This window comes from Tursiops truncatus, chromosome 14 (genome assembly GCF_011762595.2).
Source record: "Tursiops truncatus isolate mTurTru1 chromosome 14, mTurTru1.mat.Y, whole genome shotgun sequence".
Classification (NCBI taxonomy): Eukaryota; Metazoa; Chordata; class Mammalia; order Artiodactyla; family Delphinidae; genus Tursiops; species Tursiops truncatus.
The window spans coordinates 25,457,124-25,469,527 of record NC_047047.1 but is presented as its reverse complement, the minus strand read 5'-3'; the positions used below and the strand labels follow the sequence as shown (position 1 = coordinate 25,469,527).

The window sequence follows — 12,404 nt, the reverse complement described above, 5'->3', positions numbered from 1 at the left end:
GAAGAAGGTCACAATTAGCAACTCAATTGTGCTCATTAAATTCGTTAAAGCATCAGTAGGAAAAGTATCAACTAACAAAGCAGATGATTTCCCCTTAAACATTTGTTCTATTTACATAATCTTTAAATTTGGTCTTTAGTAATATGATTTAGCTTTAGACCTTTTAATTATGCCAGCTTGTTATTATTTTTCTCAAGGGTAAAGGATTACAAAAAGTGATGGTCTGAACCTGGATGGTAGGTCAAACCCAAACCTTGGTTTTGGGATTATGGGAATAAGCTCCTTACCACTACCTGGTGGCAGCAGATTTTTCTGAGGTTTGCATGCATGTCCCCAGCTCACACACACCTGATAGTTGTCAGTGGCATCCCCCAGAAGCCCACCAAAGGTGATTGCGTTGGTAATGCAGCCGAGGTAGATGAATAGGATGGCAGAGATGGACTGAATGTGGAAGCCATCGTAGAAGTCACTTGGGAACCAGGGCAGCTTCCTCTTGACATCCAGACGCAGGCCACCGAAGAACCTGCTCAAGACAGGCCCAGATACTGCTTTCTCACCACAGACACCAGTGCAGGGGCAGGGCTCTTTACAGGAGCCTGCAGAGTCTGCAGTGAGGAGGGGAACTTGACTAGGGGTGGATGGGGAAAGGGATCTTTCCACCAGAACATTTAAGACCAGGGAAGAATTCTGTCATTAGACTGAGTTTGTGGTTGGCACCATCTCCCCTGGGAAGGGTGGTCACAGACAGCCTGGGTGGGGGAGGGAAGGCCTTATGGGAATATGTATTGGGGTAGACCTAACATTTCACAGGGAATGGAACTCCTGGGGACCATAGACGGCTATCCTCCTCACGTCCCTGATCATCCGCAGGGTGCCTGTGCTTGGTAAACATAGGTGTGTCCAGCTCTAGGAGATGGAGAGATCCTGGTTTATAACAGGTTCATCAAGGGCAGATTCCGAACCTTATAACTGGTTTCCTTGCTTTGTGGAACAAACAAGTGGGGAATTTTAGGTTTAGGGAGAATGTTTACTGGGGACGCTAGTCTCCATAGCTCCTAACACAGTGCTTAGCACAGAGCAGGTTTTCTCAACCTTGGTACTGTTGACACTTTGGACTGGATAATTCTTTGTTTGGGGGAGGGCGGTCCTGTGCACAGGAGGATGTTGAGCAGTGTCCCTGGTCTCTATCTGCCAGATACCAGTAGCATCTCCCCTCCAGCTGGGACAAACAAAAATGTCTCTGAACATTGCCAAGTGTCCCCTGGGTGAGGATGGGAGTGGGGAGTAGGTAAAGTTGGGAACCACGGGCGGGCAGAGAGCCAAGGGCATAAAAAACATGACTCGTTCTCAAAGTTATGATTTACACATAGCTTTGCAGGGCTGTGTCCTTTCCTAAATTCAGATCTACCCAAGTTATTCTAAGAGCTGGCAAAGAAATGAAAGCCAGGAAAATTTTCTATTGTTTTCTTTTAAAACAAGTTTCTTGACTAGGTAACAAAAGGTTAAAAAAATTCAAAAGGTATTCTTATGGATTGAATTATGTCCCCCAAAAAGATATATCAAAATTCTCACCTGTAACTGTGACCTTATTTTGTACATGTAATCAAGTTAAGATGAATTCATTAGGGTGGGCCCTAATCCAATAGGACTGGTGTCCTCATAAGAAGAGGAAAATGCTATACGAAGACAGAAACCCAGGAAGAACACCATCTGAGGACACAGACAGAGATGAGAATGGGGCAGCTGCAAGCCCAGGCACACCAAGGACTGCTGGCGACCACCAGAAGCTACAGAGAGGCAAGGAAGGGTTCCACCCAGAATCTCAGAGGGAGGATGGCCCTGCTGACACCTTGATTGGGAAATTCTAGACTCTAGAACTGTGAGAGAATACATTTCTATTGTTTAAACCACCCAGCCTGTGATACTTTGTTTCCGCAGCCCTAGGAAACTAATACAGGTAACAAAGGGTGTCCTGAGAAAAGTTTGGGTTCCTCCACTAGCTTCCCCTTTCCTGCCAGATCCAGGAGGGGCTTTGAGGGCTGGGGAGGAAGAGCGTGCGTTGGCCAGATCCCAAGGCCAGGAGTGGGTGCTGCTGACAGAGGTGGAGAAGGTTCCTAAACGGTGGGTGAGGAGAAGAGAAATCTAAGACAACTGGTGTCGCTGTCAGGCCTGGAGCGGGCACCTTCCTGTCCAGATGAGCTCTTCCCCGATCTCGTGCACGGTTGGCATCTCTCCATCATCCCCACTGCTCCCTCCGCCGGCCCCACTGCCGCCGCCGCCTGCAGCGCCGCCGCCTCCAGCCCCTCCGCCGCTTCCCGTCACAGAGCCGTTCATCTGACCTAGCTCAGTCAGGGAGAACACGGATTTCCTGGAAGGAGAAGGGCGACAGGGGACAGTGGGGCTCCCAATCCTAGGAAGAGATCAGCACCTCCAGGACTGTCCTCACAACTCCTTTACCTTTCTAACTAACATCATCAAATAGCTTAAAATACAGAGAGAAATGCAGAGAATGATCTAGCAACACCCACACACAGATCACCCAGGTTTTACAGATGGTCACATTCAGCATATTTGCTTCTGATTTTTTTTTCCAGAGAAATAAAGTGAGACTGAAAAAAAAAGGTATAAACCCATGTACGCTGACATCTTTCTTTCAAATCCAAAAAAAGAAACGGACAGACTGAAAGCTCCCTCTGACCCGGCTCCCCGCTTGCCACCCCTCCATTCATACACACCTCTTGTCAGCAGAAGTCACCTTCTTGGGTGGCTCAATTCGGATATTTGGGTCCCACTCTCCAGGGGGGAGCACGATGACCTCGTCTAGAAACTCATCAATCCCTGCGATCAGATCCTCCCGATTCCTGGCCTTGTAGGCCACGTCGCTGAAGAGCTGGCAGGGAAAGAGGCAGAGGAAGAGAAAGGGCCGCTCTCTTGCTGCAGTCATCATCTCATCCACCTCCCGGGGGCACAACCACATACACTTTCAAAGAAAGTCACTTTGAGCCATTACTCCAGCTGCCAATTTGTTCTCAGTTTCTGAGATGAGAACAACGGGGCAGTTGAAACATAGCACAGTGGGGACAGTGGGACATGCAGCAAGGCGGCTCTTCCTGGACCTGAAGGCCAGGTCTCTGTATTCCAGTTGTCCGACCTGGGTTGAGTTACTTACTTAACCTTTCTGCTCTCAGTTTCCCACAGAGCGAGCTCCTCAGAAAACCCGCGCAGAGCCCAGTAGGAGAAGCTCAGGTATTTCAAATCTGTTTTAACATCCCAGCCCTTCATCTTTGGAGGGTCAGGCTGCATCGTTCCACACTGTCTCCAGAGGGTTCTTTCTGACTTTACAGATCTGATTGGGTTGCGCTCGTGTTTAAACTCCTCTAGGCTCCCTGTCACATAGTGTCAACTCTCAGCTCTGCCTACAGGCTCCGTATAGTATATGGCTCCTCTCTCTGGTGTTACTTCCTGCTCTTGAAGCTCTTACGCTGAGCCTATATCAAACCACTTCCATCCAGCCCCTCCCTCTCCGAACCGTGGCCCTTTGCCTGGAATGCCTGCCTCCTAGGCTGGGGCTCATCCTTAGCTTTAAAGCCCCCTCGTGTGTGAAGGGCCCGTTGACTGCCTGGGCGGTTAGCACATGGTTCCCTCTAGGATTGTAGGTCTATCTCTCCCACTTGATTGGTGCTCCTAAAGGGCAGTGACTATTCCCTCATTCTTGTAATCCTCACACCCTGCACAGGGTCTGGCATACAGTAGGCGCTCAAACGTGACTTGTTGGATAAGTGAATGAATGAAGGCACAGTGTTTGACGCGGCAGCCATGACGTTCAGGAGTACATGCTTCTCGTGGCACTTACGTCGTCTACCATGAGGGTTGCAATGGCACGGCCAATTTCATTGTAGGATTTTGCTCTCCCAGAAGGTCCCAGCAGTATGAACAGAAATCTGCAAAGAAGATGGAGGAGGAGGGGGAAAGTGAGAAGGAAAAGTAAAAGCAGGTGGAGAGAAGGATGTTCTGGCCCTAAATAGTATCCATTCTTAATTTTTTAACTGGGCAGAAACGTGTCCCTTCCCTCCTCTGAATCCCGTATTTGCTTTGGAGAGACATTCCTCTTCACTCCCACCTGAGCATCTTTGCCACGCCCTGGCATCCCAGAGCTCACCCAGCAGTGCTTCTCCCAGCTGCTGGCTACTTCTTGTTTATGATTATTTTAAATAAATTCTCTCAAATTCTTCCTGAGTCAGATTGCCATCGCCATACAGTTCCCTACTTTTCCTTCTTCGATTTAGGGGTGTCTCCAACTGCACTACTAGCTGACTGCATGGACAGCTGGCCACCCAAGGGTGGGTATGGTGGGCAGATTTCAATGGCTCTCACCTGGTGGGGACAGGCACCTCGGTCACTCCTCCCAGCATGGCTGACTGGATGAGACGCACGAAGGCAATGAATGGCTGGTCCAGGAAGTCCACTTCGCCCACGAGCACATTGGAGGCTTCTGAATCCTTGGGGATCTTCTTCATGAATTTGTTTTTCCGCTGGTCAGTGAGGGGGACACGAGATACCCATGGATACTCACGTGCAGTGGTTTCGGCTCTCACTCAGCCCGTTCAGACTACTGTGGAGCCCTAACCTTACAAAATTCTCCCAGCGTTTCTCAAGAGACTGAAGGAAATAAGCCGACACTCTCCCACAATCTGCAGATGAGGAGACTCAAAGTTGGTTAACCCCAGGGACCAATGAAGCCTTTCGTAGATGGGAAGGAACAGGCAACGACTTGACCCCCTAAGATGTTCCTTGATGGGCGAAAACCTTGTTCTACTGAAGTGTGAGTTGAGGGGTCAGAATAGAAAGTCAGGGCTTGCTGGACATCAGGTCTCTTCCCCCAGCAGCAGCTCAAGCAGATGGGAGTCTCGGCCCTTACACTCCAGCTACCCAGCCCTCCCTCTCTGCCTTTACCCTGGATGGCCGTGGGAGGAATGAGACCATCCTGATGGCCAGAGTGGACACACTTTGTTTTATCTTTACCACCAGCTTCCTGGCTGACAGGAACCCCTGGACCTGGGGGTCCAAGCCTGTGAGAGGCTTCTGTGCCCCCAAGTCACTCCTAGAGGACCTCCCAGGAAACTCATAGCTTCTGAGCCTTTCCAACTGAGACTATTGAAGTACCCTCTATCCAGTCCCTCTGGCTGGTGTCTAGTCAGGGCAGGAAGGTCAAATAGGAAGAGTGAGTGGGGTCCAATGTGAGAGGTGCTGGAGACAAGCCCTCTGCCCCAAATCAGCCCCACTCTCTGCGGTCATGACTTTCATCCTATGGATAAGATGCCAACTCCTCCGGAGCCCTCTCTTATGATGAAAGTGCCCAGGGGTGGTCACATACGCACTCTTCTTAGTCTTTAACATCTTAGGGTACATTAGTTTTTCAGATCACTTTCCCTCTGGGCAGCAAGGGGATAGGCAAGAGACAGAGATAGTTTCATAGAGAGAGGTGGGGAAGGAGTGTTTGGGGAGGACCGGGCTGGTGGGAGTCCACAGTGGCCAACAAAGGAAGAAAGGGCCCAGGAGGTGGAGGCAAGTGGTACAGAGAGATTCTGCGGACGCCACAATTTTGCCACCTATTCCCCCTTGATGGGAGTCTCTCTTGTGGGCACAGAAATGTTTGTTTCTCATAAGCTCAGTGAAGATAGTTTCCTTCTGTCCCTGGAGAGGGGTCAGTTATGGGCGTGGGCATGGCCAACAGGTCTTGCCTCTTTGGGCCCACAGCCATTTCCTGATTTGACTCGTGGGGGACGAGATACATACTGGGCGGGGGACCTACCAGCACTAGAAAAGGCTTGTGAGCAAGGGCTGCACCCTTATAATCTTTTAAATCCCTTAAGAAACATAAAACTCTCCACAACCACCTGGGCAACAGCCCCAAGGACCCTAACGCAGTGAGAATAAGCCACAGCACGCGTTAATGGGAAGGCCAGAATCCCCACAACTCAGAAAGTCCCTTTGTCCCAGGAGCAGTTAGCGGGTTCATAAGCAGATTCTTCAGGGTAGAGTTCTGGGTGTGCCAGGGCAGCCACTGTCTCCCTGCCAACTCCATGTCCCTGGGCATCAGGCAGGGAGCAGGTCGGTGGCAGGAGTGCCCTGGAGAACAAGGTTTTGAAAACGGCAATGCTCTGGAGTGGCCCATGCAACACGCTCAAAACCATGAGCAGAGAGGAGTTAAAACAGGGCCTTGGTCCTCCCTTGTAGTCTGTCACCCCAGTAAGGAGGCCAGAGTTGTGGCATCCCAGAAACAGGCCATGCTGGTGTTCTGGCCACCCTGGCTTGGTGATGGTCTGGCCACGGGCTTGTCTAACCAGGGTCCTGCTGACCCCACTGCCTGAACCCAGGGGACCCTGGTCCAGCTCTGCTGAGTCACTGCACACAGCGACGCTGTTTGAATCCACACTCTGCTCACCGGGAGCTCACTGGAACTCAGGGCCAATGTGGAGTGGTGAAGAAAGTTGCACCTAAAGAACGGCCAGTGCTGCTGCAGATACTGAGAAGCAGCATCACACAACCAGTTAGGAGAGTCGGACGCTGGAGCCCGGTGTTGGGTTCCAACCCCTAAATCAAAGGCAGCATTGCCGGGGGAAAGTAGCAGATCGTATTCTTCTTACCACATAGGTAATGAAAAATAGGTTGTGAAAAACTTTTACTAGGCAGCGCTTCCTTATAACGGCTCCACTGTCTGTGTGCATGACTATAGTAAAGTGGGGTTCTTCTCTAAATAAGATTCCAGAATACTCGTTCCTAAGTCACTCCCAAATTAAGGGCTCTAGTGTCACACTGCCTGGATCAAATGATGGGTGTGCCACCTTTCAGCTGCATGAACTTAGGCCCGTTATTTAACTGCTTTTACGTTCTCATCTGTAGAGTGGAGATGATATAGTACCTTCATGATGCACAGAAAACGCACCGCACAATGTAGTGCAGGAAATGTGTGGACCTCAAATGTTGGTTGGTGCCGTTATTATTGTTATTTTATTATTTTGGCCACCAAAGGGCCCCGGAGACACTGACATGAGGGAATACTCTTGTTTTGCCTTCCACCAAACTTGGGACTGCCTTGGAGGCCTGGAAGTCACCCAAGCTCCTGAGGAGTAGGTGCCAAAGTTCAGGTTTCCCTCATCACCTTCCTTCCCACTCCTGGGGGCACAGGCAAGGAGACCTTGGGACCTTCCGCCCCTGAGATGTGAATGTTTGGAATTGAGGGAAGCCTCCTCTGGGCTTCCCTTGGGGGCACAGTCATGGGGGTCCTGGGCTGTGGGCTTAGAACTTGGACTCAACTTGTTTGCGGGATTCTGATCTCATCAAGGAGGTTTCAGACAAGCTGGTGGGAGACAAGAACTGACTTTATCCGGCACTAGCCAAGGAGAAGATACACTGTTGGGCAGTCCAGTTGATTCACTATCATTATTGTCCCCACAGGGAGGCCCCACTGCTTTTCTCTACCAGCCCAAGCCCCCACTTCCTCCTTAAAACTGTTTGCGTGTCATGGACGAGGTGAAATTCTGTGTGGCGGTCTTCTCTCTCCAATAAACCCCAAAGTCAGGGATAGCTGGCATCTCATCTGATCACACTTCTCTGTCCCCTACTCCTTCCAGGGCCTGGCACAGAGCCGGCACCCAAGTGTTGGACTGGGCTGGGTCACCAAGGCAACCCGGAGCCCCACCCGCATCCTTCCCGGGGACTCCCACTTTTTCACGGGAGTAGAGTTTTGCCTGTAGGGGCTCCCTACCCCTGAAACCAAAGACTTCTTCCTGCCCTGGCCCTCCACGGCAGCCAGGTGCAGGGGCTTTACTACCTGGTCTGTATTTGGGGTGAGAGAAATATCATTCATGCTTCTGCTCTGGGCGTGACCTAGGAGAAAAGGAAAAGAAGGTCCATCAGGGGAAGACAGGTTCTCGCAGGCCCTTTCCTCTTGGTCTCTACACAGGCTTTTCCCATCTTCACAACCAAAGCGAACCCCCTTCCCCTAATCCTGCAGCCCCTTTCAGCAAGCATTCTCTCTCTTTTCTTCTTTTCAATGGCAGCTTTCTTAAAAGAATTGCTGGGCCCCAGGTTCTACTGCGTCCTTCTCACTCCTCAGTGTGCTACGCCCTGGTCCCAGCCCTCCGCCCTGCCTTCTTGGGCAGAGACTAAGATGCTGCTCTGTGCCAGGCCCTGAGGTGGGGAGGGACAGACACACTATTGGGTCACGAGCCAGGTGTCACTAAGCTTGGGCCTTGTTGGAGAGAAAAGAGCAGTTTCACCTCTGTCCTCCATGACCCATGCGAGTCTTTAAAGACGGCTGGGGATTTGGGCCAGCAGAGGGAAGGAAGGTGGGGCTCCCCATGGCGAGAACAGTGGTGGTGAGCTATTCGAACAGCTCCTTCCTCCATTAAGGCAGAAGTTCAGCTCTCATTTCCCACCAGCAGCCACATCCAGTGAGCCCTCTCAGGCTTTCTGTGGTCTGTGGTGTCCCCGCACTTCCAGACTCTGCGTTCCCTCGGCTCCCCTCTCTTATTTCCATCCAGGAGTCTCTCTTGCTGGGCTCTCCTCAGGGCCTTGCTTTGCACTCAAACCCTCCAGAGGCCTCACCCCCGTCCTCCTCGGTCAGTCCCATCCCCTCCTGTTTCATCCCCATCCACATTTGTGCTGGGGATGCCCAGGTTGGGTCTCCAGTCCAGATCTGTCCTGAGCTCCAGATTCCTCTGAGCAGCCTGACCTGGCAACTCAAACTCAACACACCTGAAACGAAACTCGTTGTCTTCCATCAAATGTCTCCCCGCATAGACCCCACACCGCCAGTGCTTCCTCCCCCTTGTCCACCGGCAATCAGAGCAGACCAGGAGCCAGCCTTGACGCCTCCCTCTTCCTTATTTCCCACTTCCCACCAGTCGCTGAAGCCCAGCGGGGTCCTTCTCTCTGTTCTTGCTCTCACTGCCCGAACACGGTCCCCGTCTCTTGCTCCCAATAGTTCAGCCCCTCCTAGTTTATTTCTCAAATAAAAATCTGACCATGATACGTTCCTGCATAAAACTTCTCAGGAGTCCCCATTACCCTCAGAATACAGGCTGGGGCCTTTTGCAGGATTCATAGGCCCCTTTTGATTGGACCCTCTTTCCCTTAGAGCCTGGTGAACTGAATCACCCTGTTTCCCCGAATATGCGGCACCCTTCACAGCACCTTCCCTTCACCTGCTGTTTGTTTCCTTTGTTCTAAAGAACACCCTCTTCCTCCCCCATGCTACTGGAAATCTTCTATTTATTCTCCAAGACTCAGGCAAGTGTCTCCTCCTCTTTGAGCCTTCCCAGGTGCCACCCTGGGGTGGGGAGGTGTGCACACAAAGCTGTAATCACTTATTCACGTCTTTTATCCAGGTCCCCCCCACAGCAGCATTGGTACTTCATATATAGTAAATAACAGAGCAGAAGGCTCGTTCCAAAGCCGTTCACTGTCTCTGACTGCCAGCATCCCTCTGTGGAATAACCAAGACCAGGGAGACTAAGAGCAGGGGGTCACTAAGAACAGAGAGAAAAGACCGTGACAAACCCCTGCCGGGGCAAAGGTCACATCACTGTCACTGTCCTGAAGCATTCCTCTGGCCTGGTCAGGGGCACAGCCCTGGGATGTGCTTGTTCGTATCTTGTCATTCTAGTAAAAGTATTTAAAGGAAAATACTCCTTCACACTGCTTCTTCTTTTCACTTCCCAAGTTCCCTCTTTTCTTTGCCTCACAGCTCACCTGTCTCTTCAGCCCTGATGAATTGCCTGACAAAAGCCGATCTGTGACCATGCCCCTCACAGGCTCCACTCACCCAGTCACAGCCCTCAGGGGCTGCAGCTCCACCAGCATTTCACTGTCTGGGGCCCAAGATGGTCATCCAGGGATGGGAACATTCTCTGTCCTGGGGCAAAGGACCTAGCCTGCTTTTAATTGTTTCTAGGAAGACTTCTCACCAAAAACAGGGCTAATGAGCAGTTTGGTGAGAATAAAGCCATAGACTAAGTTAAAAATGCCTAGCACACAGGGTTGGGTATTGATTATGACAGGACTTGATTAGAGCTGCAGTTTTTGGAGTAATTATTTAGAAAATTATGGTAGTAAGTTAGACTCTGAGGGCAGCCCAGGTTTAGGGTGAAAGTTAGATTTCTTCTGATGCCTGAGAGTTCTAGACAGACCCTGGGCTTTACCTCCTCTGCTATGAAAGTATGAAAATTGACTCCAGAGTGGCCACAGCCAGGACGAAGCTGCCACACAGTGGCAGAGAAAGAAGATACTCACACAGGCGGCCGTAATTTGCGCTTTGCCGCATCCTCAGGTCCTCGGTGGAGTGGTGTAGGCTGGGGCCCGCCGCGGGGCTCCGGCCTGGGCTGCGATCTGGGAGGAGGAACAGAAGAGATTTGACTTCGGCCGACTTGCTGGAGTGGTGCAGCTTCTTCCGTTAGCACAATTCACGTTTACAATCATGTCACCTAAATAAAGCTGGGCTGCCAGACATGTCTCTTCCCCTTCTAGGAAGAAAGGATGTTCTGGTTTTGGTTCTTGTTTTTCAGGATTTTTCTAAGCAAGTGAATAGCCTGAACATGATTAGAGAAAATATTTGTACCTTTGAAAGTGAAATAGATATACAATTGATTAAATAGACACCAGGTGGTGTAGATGACCCCTGATCCCACAACCTCCTGGCCGTGTGATCTTAGGTAAGTAACTTAACCTCTCCGTGCCTCAGCCTCCTCATCTGTAACCTGGGGATGATGAGAACAGTACCTAGTCATGGGGTTATTGCGAGGATGAAGTGAGTTAATACACGTGGAGCGCTCAGACAGTGCCTGGAACACAGGTAAGTGCCGAGTACGTACCCACCGTAGGCTAAACATTTTCCATTTAAAATAATTCATCTAAGGAGATTCCTCAAGTCTCTTTAGGTAGCAGCGTTATCAACTTTGTACTGATTATTGCATTTATCTGACAGGTCCAGCAAGGCTAGTGTCTGGGCATCTCAACTCTGGGCTATCAAGAGTGGAGGGTTGCAGGTTTGAGATGCGTGCATAGAACAAGCCACCAGCGTATGGCCCGACTCACTGGTGGTGGAGGAGACTGACTTTCCAATGTCAACCAAGGAGCGGTGGATGGGCTTCTTGGTTTGGTGACGGTGTTTCCTCAGTAGGACGTAGCTGACCCTCTCTCGGAGCTCTGGCCGAAGGAGGCCGTCCTCGATTTGCTTTTCAATGACATCATCTAAGTGGGAAACAAACATGCCTTGTCCACGTGGCACCGAATGACCAGGGGTGTGGGGGTCTTCAGTTTCATCTGTTATTAGTGGGATTAAAAGTGACCTAAGGGAGGCAGGAGATGTAGAAATAGTCCCACCTTTGCCACAGAACTGAAAATTTGAACCAGTCATGAACGTTCAGCCTCCTTATATGTAAAAGGGTGTGTGCATGTCTGTGGGAGTTGGTGTATGTGGATACATGTGTGTGTGCATGGGGGTGCATCGTGTGCCCATGTGGGTGCACATGTGCTTGCATGTGTGGGTATAGGATTCTCTGCTCTTTCTATCAATAACATTGTGGAAAATAAATGAAATTGTACACATGAAAGTACCCTAAGAAGCACAAGGTACAATGCTAAGTGGTTTTAGTCCTAACATGAATTCTTTTTAGAAAAGTATTTTGGGCAATGTAGTTCTGCCAAAATTGAATGTGCTAAAACAAAATTCACAAGAAGTTTTAGGGATGATAAGACAAGCCGCTCCCTCCCTTTGCCACTCTATCAAACGAGAGCTAATTTCCTAAAGATGAATGGTGATCTATTTACTCTGACAAGAAACAGGTTGCCATGGCAATAGGTGTCTCCAACCATGCTAAGAAGCCCTCCTCCCTTTTGTTACATTGCTGGATGGCATTTCAGACGCTGACCTTTCCCTCTCTACGTGTATCTGAAACTTGGAGCAACTGTGACACTGCCTTGGGGGCCTCAGACCCAAAGCCTGGTCTCTGCAGAATTAGGCAGGCATCAGAGGTGGGTGTGCCATGCAGACCAAGGGTGGGCATGAGATGGGGCAGGTGAAGGGGGACGCTGCCCTGCTTGGTGGGGGCCACAGCGGTCCTTTGCCTCACCTATGATCTGTGGTAAGGAGCCGCTGTCCAAATCCAGCAGCACCGTCCCCGTCTGCAGGCAGGTCCGGAGCTCAAAGAGGCTGTGCAGGGACAGTGTGGACACATGGGGCTTGCTCCAGCGCTCGCCTCCTTCCTCTACCTTTTCTTCAAACTTTATCCACCTGGAAAAGTAAGGATGGGGCTCAGCATGGCCTTTGCCCTCAGGAGGAGCCCAGAGCTGGGCCTCTTCAGGAGAGGGGTGTTGGCTTGTGAGTCATGCTGTGCACATTG

General features: G+C 50.7%; 1 protein-coding gene across 2 annotated transcripts in view; it reads right to left on the bottom strand.

Annotated features, from left to right (window-relative positions):
• Window positions 1-12,404, bottom strand: part of SLC4A5 (solute carrier family 4 member 5) — a 151,066-nt gene that overhangs the window by 36,137 nt on the left and 102,525 nt on the right. For both annotated transcript variants that reach the window (XM_073791225.1, XM_073791224.1), the window contains 9 exons: window positions 12,135-12,295; window positions 11,098-11,253; window positions 10,297-10,392; window positions 7,835-7,890; window positions 4,375-4,532; window positions 3,854-3,941; window positions 2,736-2,890; window positions 2,183-2,368; window positions 349-523 (listed from right to left, as the gene is read on the bottom strand). In XM_073791225.1, the coding sequence (XP_073647326.1) occupies window positions 349-523; window positions 2,183-2,368; window positions 2,736-2,890; window positions 3,854-3,941; window positions 4,375-4,532; window positions 7,835-7,890; window positions 10,297-10,392; window positions 11,098-11,253; window positions 12,135-12,295 (1,231 nt within the window). The remainder of the gene's footprint in view (window positions 1-348; window positions 524-2,182; window positions 2,369-2,735; window positions 2,891-3,853; window positions 3,942-4,374; window positions 4,533-7,834; window positions 7,891-10,296; window positions 10,393-11,097; window positions 11,254-12,134; window positions 12,296-12,404) is intronic.